At 38.6% G+C, this 10,422-nt stretch overlaps 1 protein-coding gene across 1 annotated transcript; it reads left to right on the top strand.

Moving 5' to 3' along the window:
- Positions 1,911 to 3,131, top strand: LOC107607352. The gene has a single exon (XM_016309319.1). It carries the CDS (start codon positions 1,911 to 1,913, stop codon positions 3,129 to 3,131), a length of 1,221 nt encoding a protein of 406 aa, XP_016164805.1.

The following is a 10,422-nucleotide window of genomic DNA, read 5'->3' as shown; positions in this document are numbered from 1 at the left end:
TCTTTATTCACAACCCGTTGATCACTACAACCGGAATTGCACACTCATTGTTCTAAAGTGCTCATAGGGAGACGACTCGGGATTTCAAACTCCCGGTTTATATGTGTTTTGATTGTGACATCTTTTGAATTGACATTTAATTGATGATCAATTGTGGGTTTGGACTATACTTACAACGTCAATCCTATTTTTAGTGTGATTTCGAAACCTATGCTTTTGGTCATCATTATCAAATTTTGGTGCCATTGCTGGGGAGTTCACTTTATGTGCAATGAGTGCTACAATTTTTTGTTGTTGTAAATATGTGAATACTTGATTTTGGTTTGCTACGTGGCTCTAATTGTAGATACCATATTCTTCTTTAGTTAACTTTAGTAGTCTTTGATTGTTGAGTTGGTTCTTGTTTACTTGTCTATTTTCGTTTGCCCTTCATAATTACATAGTTTTATTGCCTCCTCAGTTGAATGACACGGTCGCTTCCAGACTCGAGCTTGGCCACTTTTGATCTAGAAATTGAATGAACTTTAACTCGTTTAAGGCAAGCTCGGCGCCAGCTAGCTTTTGTGGATAGTGAATCGGGTTCCCTTGAGGAGCACTCCCATTCACTATCACCAACCATCCGTGACCATCATTCTCCAATCAATGAGGAGACTCTATATTTATCTGTGGTGAGTATTGAATTCTCTTTGAGTGACTCAGGTGACACCGACATGGCGGACCCACCTAGAAGAATCACCTTGAAGGAAGCCGGAGCTCCTGATCTTAACTTGCAACCACTTCAAATCTTGTATCCGGCCTTAGACCCAAACTTTGAGCTCAAGTCTGGCACGATAAACTTGCTCCCCAAGTACAATGGACTGCCTGGAGAGGATCCCTTGAAGCATCTCAAGGATTTCCATGTTGCTTATGCAACCGCAAGAAGACATAGGGCCGATGAGGCTGCAGTGTTGATCTTCGCCTTTCCTTTCTCTTTGGAGGGAAAAGTGAAGGAGTGGTTTTATACTCAGACGGGTGAAGTTAGATCCAACTAGGACTTGTTGCGTAAAGGGTTTTTGGAAAAGTTCTACCCTCCCAAGAAAACAGACAAGTTGCGAAGAGAGATTTCTTGCATTGTGCAACGGGACGGGGAGACTTTGTATGAGTATTGGGAGAGATTCAAGAAGTTGCTGGAGGCTTGTCCTCACCATCGGATTGTTGAGTTGGTTCTTATCAGTTATTTCTGTCAAGAAATGCATCACCAAGACAAGCTTCTCCTAGAAGCCGCGAGTGGAGGTTCATTGACTAAGAACAAGACCGCTACGGAAGCATGGGAAGTTATATCAGACTTGGCGGACTCCGCTCAGCACTCAAGGGCGAAGAGCCCACAATCAAAATCTGTGAATGAAGTTTCTCCCTCCGGAGATGCTATTTTGACCAAGATCCTTGGTGAAATGATAATTATGTAGCGACAACTCACCCAAGGACAACAAATTCCTCAAGCTTTGATAAGTGCATCACCTCAACCTCTAAGGATCGAAGGACCACCAAGGGTATGTGGTGTGTGTGCGTGTAACACTCATTACACCGATGAGTGTCCTCAGCTCCAAGAGGACACTACATTGGCGGTAGCTAACTCTTACCCACAAAAACAAAATTACACCCAAGGATCCAACCAACATGGAGGAAATCAAAATCAAGAGTGGAGGGATAACTTAAACCAAAGGTGGAACCAAGCTCCTCAAGCTCATCCCAACCAAAACACCCAAGTCTACTACTATCAACAACCCCAAGGTCAACCACAATACCAACAACCATACCAACAACCATACCAACAACTCCCACAATCTCAACCTCAAGGGAAGTACCAACCCCCACATAATAGGCCTAGCCCTCCTCAAGTTAACCAAGCCCTTCCCTCTAACCAACCTCACATGAATGACACAATTCACACCTTCATGCAAGAACAACGAGAGTTCCACAAGAAACAAGAAGCATATATGGCTACAATAGCCGATGCCCTTTCCCGTTTGACTCTCCCTCCTCAAACCGCACAAAACACCCAACAAGCTTCAACCTCAAGTAGTTTGTATTCCCAACCTCAACCCAACCCTAAGGGTAGCATCAATGCCATTACCCTTAGGAGCGGCACTAAATTGGATAAGAATGTTGCTATACCTACAAAGTTGAGTGAGGAGACAAACAATGAAGATGTGGGAGATGAAGTGGAGGTGATGAGGGATGAAGATGAAGGTGTTGATGAAAGCAAGGAAGAACCACCCAAGGTCAAGGAGCCAAAGAGAAAGACTTTGCTTGAAGAGCCTTTGCCCATTTCATTCCCAACTTTAGCCAAGAAGGCCAAGAAACAAGAAGAGCTTGACCCCACTATGGTGGAAGTTTTCAAGAAGGTTGAAGTCACCGTCCCTCTCTTCCAAGCAATTCAACAAGTGCCAAGATATGCCAAGTTCCTTAAAGATGTTTGCACTCACAAAGAAAAGCTTGGCAACCTCAACACAAGGCCGGTAGATGATTCTATCTCCTCCTTACTTCCTAAAAAATGCAATGATCCCGACCCATGTTTGGTCACTTGCTTGATTGGCGGAATTAAATTCATGGACTGTATGTGTGATCTGGGGGCGTGTGTGAGCATTATGCCACTCTCCATTTATGAAAGATTGAATTTGTCACCCCTAAAGAGGTCCGGGGCGAGGTTTGTTCTAGCCGACAAGAGTATTGTGTCCGTTGTTGGGATTGCCGAAAATGTCCTAGTCAATATCCAAGGATTGTTCTTTCCAGTTGATTTTCACATTTTGGAGACACCTCCCATTGACTCAAACAAGCCATCATCCATACTCCTTGGAAGGCCATTCTTAAAGACATCCTGTTTCAAGCTAGATGCACATTCGGGAGTCTATTCTTTTGAGGCGGATGACAAGCTAGTCAAGTTCACCTTGGAGGAGTCCAACAAGCCCATTTTTGAAGCGTATTCTATTTTTGGCTGCGATGTAGTTGAAGAGCAAGTCAATGAGGATGGCAAGGAGCGAAAAGAAGAGGATGTTGCCAAGAGATCAAGTTCAGAGGATCATACTCATCACACTCAACCCAAACATGCCAAGGAGTTGGAGATCTTCCTCCTTGGTGAAGTTCCCAAGTGACCAACAAAGCCATGCAAGTCCAACTTAGGACTCTAAACCAAAGTACTTGGTGGGAGACACCCCACGCGCTTTGATTTTCCCTCTGGTCGCAGCGCTAGCACAGTTTGGGCGTGCGCGCTGCCAGTTTTCCTTGACCAGTGCGTGCGCACAGCTGCGTGCGTATGCACACAACCCATCACCTGCTTCACCTGTGCGGCCGCACAGGCGTGTGCGCCCGCACGTAATTTGATAGCCCCTCTGGTGGCAGCGAGGGAACAGCTTGTGCGTGGGCACAACCTCCCCCATTTCCAACCTCTGTGCGTGCGCACGCACACGAGCTTTTGTCCCAAGTAAAAAAAACTCTCTGTGCGGTTGCACATCCTCGTGCGTCCACACGACCATTCGCAACCCCTCTGGTCGCAGCGATCGCACGTTGTGTGCGTTCGCACCCTTCTAAGTTTTCGTCTCTGTGCATCTGCACAGTCCCCTGTGCGTCCACACAGGTCGCGTTCTGGGTGATAACAGGGCAACCTTCCCTGTTGAGAGGCAGCCTTCTCTTTTTTTTTTCTTCTTCTTCTCCGACCCGGGATGTTTAGCAACAAAGTGACCGACCTCTTCAGGTCAGACTATCCGACCTCTTCTCAAAGAGCTCGGCCAAATTGCCAGGAAAGCCCAATAAAGGGCCTAGATAGAGGAACACAACCCAAATCCAAAGGCAGCCTAAGCTTATAGAGATAAGGGCGGTTCCCTTGAAGATAAAATGACCTCACTCAAAGATAAAGATAAGATAAGATAACTAACTTATCTTATCTAAAAAGGTCACTCCACACTACTATAAATACGCTGAAGCACCCAGGTATAACTCATACTCTGATTCCACAAAAAACCTGCTTAATACCCTTGCTAACTTAAGCATCGGAGTCCCTTGTAGGTACCCCCACCCTCTGGTGACGAAGGATCAGCAGTGCAGCTAAAATCAACAAGTCGGATACGATAGCTGCGGCCGCCTCTCACAGCCGGACACGTCATCTTCGATCCACACCGAAGATTTTGTCCGAGATCGATCTACAGTTTCAGGTAACCCTCGGAACATTGGCGCCATTACCGGGGAACCTAGAAGTCATCCCACCACCATGGCGGACGACCATGACAACGACCATGATTCAGGTCTAGAAGATAGAACGCCGCACAAGAACGCGGACACTACACCAAAAGATACTCCTCGTCCTAACAAAAACAATGATTCACCAAATATGGGAGCCATGGAAGCACTTCAAGATCACTTGAAGAAACTCGAAAAGGAGGTAGAGCATCAACGAGAAGCTGAGAGAGACCTACGAAGGGAAGTTAGACGACGCCGTGCGTTAGAGGACAAGCTCCTAAAACTCGAAGCCGGTTGATAAACCACTATTTTATGGTTTATCTTGTGCTCAATTGAGTGGTTTTTATCAACTCTTTACCCACTTATTCATACTATTTGCATGGTTTTACATTTGCCTTCCTAATTATGTGCTTTGATTGAAAACATGCTTCTTTGGCCTTAAGTTCCCTATGTTTAATCTCCTCTTATTACCATTAGATACCTTGATGTGTGTGTTAAGTGATTTCAGAGATTACAGGGCAGGAATGGCTCAGAGGATGGAAAGGAAGCATGCAAAAGTGGAAGGAATACAAGAAGTTGGAGAAATTGCTAAACTGTCCAGCCTGACCTCTTCGCACTCAAACGGCTATAACTTTAGCTACAGAGGTTCAAACAACGCGGTTCTAGTTGCGTAGGAAAGCTAACATCCGGGGCTTCGATTTAATATATAATATGTCATAGTGACCCTAACGCTAGGCGACGGGAACGCGTACTCCATGCGGATGCATCGCAATAACGAAAATCAGCGTGGTAGATTTCTTCTCCAGCGATTTCTGGGCTGTTTTCGACCCAGTTTGCGGCCCAGAAAACACAGATTAGAGGCTATAAAGTAAGGGAATCCATTCATTCATAAGAAGGCTTTCATATTCATAATTTTAGGATTAGATGTAGTTTAAGAGAGAGAGGTTCTCTCCTCTCTCTTAGGATTAGGATTAGGTTTCATCTTCTGCAATCACAGGTTCAATGTTCCTTTATTTATTTTTCTAATTTAATTTATGAATTTTCATGTTAGAATTGATTTCTATTATTAATGCAATTGAGGTATTTCAGATTTATGATTTTTATTTAGCTTGTTATATTCTTGGTTTTAATTGATGAATTGATAAATTGGAGACACTTGAGTTATCAAACTCCTTGTTGATTGAAAATTGGAATTCTTCAAGAATTAATTTGAGATCCAATAACTCTAGCCTTTCCCAAGGAAGGACTAGGACTTGAGGATTCAAAAATTAATTCATCCACTTAACTTACCTTCATAGTTAGAGGTTAAAAAGTGGGAGAAAAATCTAATTCTCATTACAATTGATAAGGATAACCAGGATAGGACTTCCAGTTTTCATATCTTGCCAAGAGTCTATTTTATAGTTATTTATTTATTTTATTCTTCTTATCATTCAACATACTGCTTCCTTACTTTCAAAACCCCCAATTTACAAGACTCATAACCAATAATAAGAACACCTCCCTGCAATTCCTTGAGAAAACGACCCGAGGTTTAAATACTTCGGTTATCAATTTTAAAAAGGGATTTGTTACTTGTGACAACCAAAACGTTTGTACGAAGGGATTTTCTGTTGGTTTTGAATCTATACTTATAACGTGATTACTCTTATTCTTTACCGATAGAAAATCCTAACGTCAAAATGGCGCCGTTGCCGGGGAATTGCAAATGTGTGCCTTATTATTGGTTATTGTAAATATCTACTTTTTACTTGTTTATTTGTTTTTATTTTTTTTATTTTTGCTTTTTCGTAAATTAAGAGGTTATTGGTTTTTTTCTTTAGTTATTAAAAATTTTCAAAAAAAAAATTTGTTCTTGCTGTTCATCTTGATCTTCAAGTTGTTCTTCGTGTTCATCTTGACCTTCAAGTTGTTCTTAGTTGTTTTCTTTGTTTTGATCTAAAAATTTTCTGTTTGGTGTCATTTTATTGTTTTTCTCCTTCCTCATTAAATTCAAAAAATTCAAAATTTAAAACTCAAATTTCAAATTTCAAACAAATTTCAAACAAAATTTCAAACAAATTTCAATTTAAAAATTAAAAATTAAAATCTCAAATTTCAAAATTTAAAATTTTAAAATTTAAATTTCAAAATTTAAATCTTTTTCAAAAATCATATCTTTTTTAAAACCTTATCTTATCTTATTTCAAAAATCAAATTTCAAAATTCATTATATAAATTTCAAATTTCAAAATTTAATTTTTCAAAATTCAAAATTCAAAATTTAATTTTCAAATTTAAAATTTAAATTTCAATAACCTTTTAATTTAAAATTTGTTTTTATTTTCGTTTTTAAATTTTTATTTACTATTATGAGTTCTCACCCCTCTCGTTTTGAGTTTGGTTCCAATGTTATTGCAAGGAATGGAAATTATAACAGGAACATGCATCAAGGTCAAAACAATCAGAGATGGAAGGAGCCACGAGGATCTGATCAACCCTTCTGGCAACAACACCTTCCACAGTACCACAGACAAAGACCATTCCACGATGCATACCAAGACAATAGTTATGGTGGACCCTTCCGTGACAACCAACATCTAACAAATTACTATAGTCAAGAGCCATTCCAGGGGGCATACCAAGATGATAGATATGATGAACCCCCATCATATGCCTATGAACCTCCTCAACATAACTTTGAACCACCACACTCACAAGCCAACTACCACCATTCACCTCCATATGACCCTAACCCGTATCCACCATACCAACCACCTTATGAGCCAAATGAACCCTCCTATCAACCCCAAACCTCTATGGAGAAAGCACTTGCCGATCTAAACTCTACTATACAAGCTCTCTTCGCCCAAATCGGACCACCAAACACCTTCAACAATCAACTTTTCTTACAAACTCCAAGGTGAAAGATTGATGGTTTAGAGGTTATAGTAAACTCTCGTTGCAAGTATAGTTACTAAACCAAGCAATCAACCTTTCTTACAAACGTTTTGGTTGTCACAAGTAACAAACCCCTTTGAAATTGATAACCGAGTATTCAAACCTCGGGTCATCTTCTCAAGGAATTGCAGGGAAGTATGTTCTTATTATTGGTTATGAAGATTGTATATTGGGGGTTTTGGAAGTAAGGAGGGAATATGTTATATGACAAGTAAAATAAAATAATAATAATAAAATCTCTTGGCAAGGTATAAGAAATTGGAAGTCCAGACTTAGTTATCCTTATCAATAATAATGAAAGTTGAATCTTAATTCCACTTAGTTAACCTTTACTAAAGCAAATGAATGTAAAGGAAAAAATTGGTTTGATCTTCGAATCCTATTTATTTCCTAAGAAAAGATTGGGATTATTGAAGTTCAATTCAATTGGCAAGATAGCAATTATCAATTATGCTGTTGAATTGGATAACTCCTGAGTTACTAATTTCTTAACCAAAACCAAAAGGGGAAAAGTAAATCTACTGGAATAAAAATGCCTTCAGATGGGAAGCAATAATCATGTAAATAAAAGAAAGCAATAATAACTGAAATACCTCAAATAATATTAATTAAGAAAATCATAACATGAATGTAGCATAAGCCAAATAGGCAACATAACTAATATAAGCATTAAAATATCTGAAAGTAAGAGATAAATATAAAGTAAAAGAACATTGAACCTGGGATTGAGAGTCACTCCTAAAACTTAGAGAAGTCCTAAATCCTAATCCTAAGAGAGAGGAGAGAACCTCTCTCTCTAGAAACTACATCTAAATCCTAAAATTGTGAATGTGAAAGCCTGATTATGAATGGATACATTCCTCTACTTTATAGCCTCTAATCTGTGTTTTCTGGGCTGAGAACTGGGTCAGAAACAGCCCGGAATTCGCTGGTTGCGAATTCAAACACGCTGAATTTCCGTCACTGCGAGGTGGCAGCATGGAGCACGCGATTGCGTCGCCTAGCTTCAGAGCAACTATGGTATATTATATATTAAATCGAAGCCCCGGACATTAGCTTTCCAACGCAACTGGAACCGCGTCGTTTGGACTTCTGTAGATCAAGTTACAGCCGTTTGAGTGTAGAGAGGTCAGGCTGGACAGCTTAGCAACTTCTTCAACTTCTTGTATTCCTTCCACTTTTGCATGCTTCCTTTCTACCCTCTGAGCCATTCCTACCCTGTAATCTCTGAAATCACTTAACACACATATCAAGGCATCTAATGGTGATAAGAGAGGATTTAATATTAGCTAATATAAGGCCAAAGAAACATGTTTTCAATTAAAGCACATAATTAGGAAGGCAAATGTAAAGAATGAATAAGTGGGTAAAGAGTAGATAAAAACCACTCAATTAAGCACAAGATAAACCATAAAATAGTGGTTTATCAACCTCCCCACACTTAAACATTAGCATGTCCTCATGCTAAGCTCAAGAGAAACTATAAAGAATGAAGAGGAATGAAATGCAACCTATCTATATGAATGCAACTACATGCAAAATGTTTCTACCTACTTGGTTAAAAGTAAACAAATCTTTTAAGAACAAATATGAACTGGATTTCACTAATTCAAATCATAAAAATGAAGTACAAATAGACTTGCAAGAAGAAAATAGCTCATGAAAGCAGGGAACAAGGAATTGAGCATCGAACCCTCACTGGTAGTGTATACACTCTAATCACTCAAGTGTTTAAGGTTCAATTCTCTTAATTCTCCACTATCCTTGCTTTCTAAGGCTTGCTCTTCATCTAACAATCAACAAAAATTTAATGCACAAATACACATACCAAGAGGTCTTTTAAGGGTTGTAATGGGGTTAGGGTCAAGGTAGGATTGCATTTGGCCAAGTGGACTAAAATCTGAATCCTTAATTAACTTAAACTTTCCACCTAACTTTAGACAATCCATGTAATCATAATACCACATCTAACTGTCCATTAACCATATTTTCCACATATTCATGCATTCTAATTTCAAGTACAGTATATATGCATTGCTTTCACCATTTACTTTGGGGCATTTTGTCCCCTTTTACTTATTTGCTCTTTTTCTCTTCTTTTTCTCTTTTTCTTTTTCTTTTCTCTTTTTTCTTTTCTTTTTTTTTCTTTTTTTTTTATTTTTCTCAATTCATATGATTAAATTATTAAATGCATGAATATGTCCTAAACATTTCTTTCACATTTTCAGAAAATTCTAACATACTCAATTAGCAAACCAAATGTTTTCAATCCCAATTTCCCCATACTTAATTTATAAGCACTTTCACTAGTCTAATCTAACCAAGGATTCAAATTAAGGACATTATTATTTTTCGCTTAGAGTTAGTGATGAGCTAAAGTAAAGAACAAAGGGGTAAAATAGGCTCAAAATTGGTTTGCAAGGGATAATGAAAGGTTAAGGCCATATGGGTATGTAAGCTCAGTGAAACAAAGGCCTTAATCGTGTAAGTGTATGCATACATTAAACAATGGAAATATAGAATTAAGCAAAGCAAAGATCACAATTTTAGAGAGAAAAATACACACTAAAACAAAATTTTTGGTTGATAAAATGCAACCAATTCAAATAGGCTCAAAAATCTCACAGGTTTTGTGTGTTCGAGCTCTAAACCATGTTCCAGTATAATATCTCTTCAAACAAGTGTAACATTAAATTTTATTCAAATTAGTAAAATGCTCTAAAAATTTTCTTAAAAAAGAAAATATTACTTCAACCAAGTGGTAAAATATGTGCAGATTGACTTGCCTGTCACCCCATGTAAACGTCTTCCGGTTCTCTTCCGGGTGGCCATCCTGAAAGAAAAAGGGAAGAAGAGTAACCCAGAAATAATGATAGGAAAATAAATATAGTATGGATGGGTTAATGCCAAATAATAAGGGTCTCCATTACATGGTAGCTACAAGATGCAAGTGAGAAAACAATAGAAGCCATGGCATGCCAGTGGTACAAAATGTACAACAATGGGGAAGAGAGTGGGGAAGGAGAGATAATATAAATTCATGTCAATGCAAAAGTAATAAAATATAAAAGATTGGCATTAATTTAAATAATATTACTCAATCAAAATTAAACAAGTCATTAAGCACCAAGAAAATACCAGAAAAGATGTAACAGTTGTATAAGAACATTTGAACACCAATGGTAAAATAATAAATTTAGAAAAATAAAAATATGCAATGAATGAAAGTATGCAAATAAATAAAATAAAATAAAAGATAAGAAGAATGAG

The sequence above is a fragment of the Arachis ipaensis genome, chromosome B07 (assembly GCF_000816755.2).
Source record: "Arachis ipaensis cultivar K30076 chromosome B07, Araip1.1, whole genome shotgun sequence".
Taxonomy (NCBI): domain Eukaryota; kingdom Viridiplantae; phylum Streptophyta; class Magnoliopsida; order Fabales; family Fabaceae; genus Arachis; species Arachis ipaensis.
The sequence above is the reverse complement of the archived record's forward strand: the minus strand, read 5'-3'. Positions and strand labels throughout refer to the sequence as shown.

Excerpts from the sequence above, each read along its gene's own strand:
- LOC107607352 (XM_016309319.1), top strand. The coding sequence starts at position 1,911 with ATGAATGACACAATTCACACCTTCATGCAAGAACAACGAGAGTTCCAC.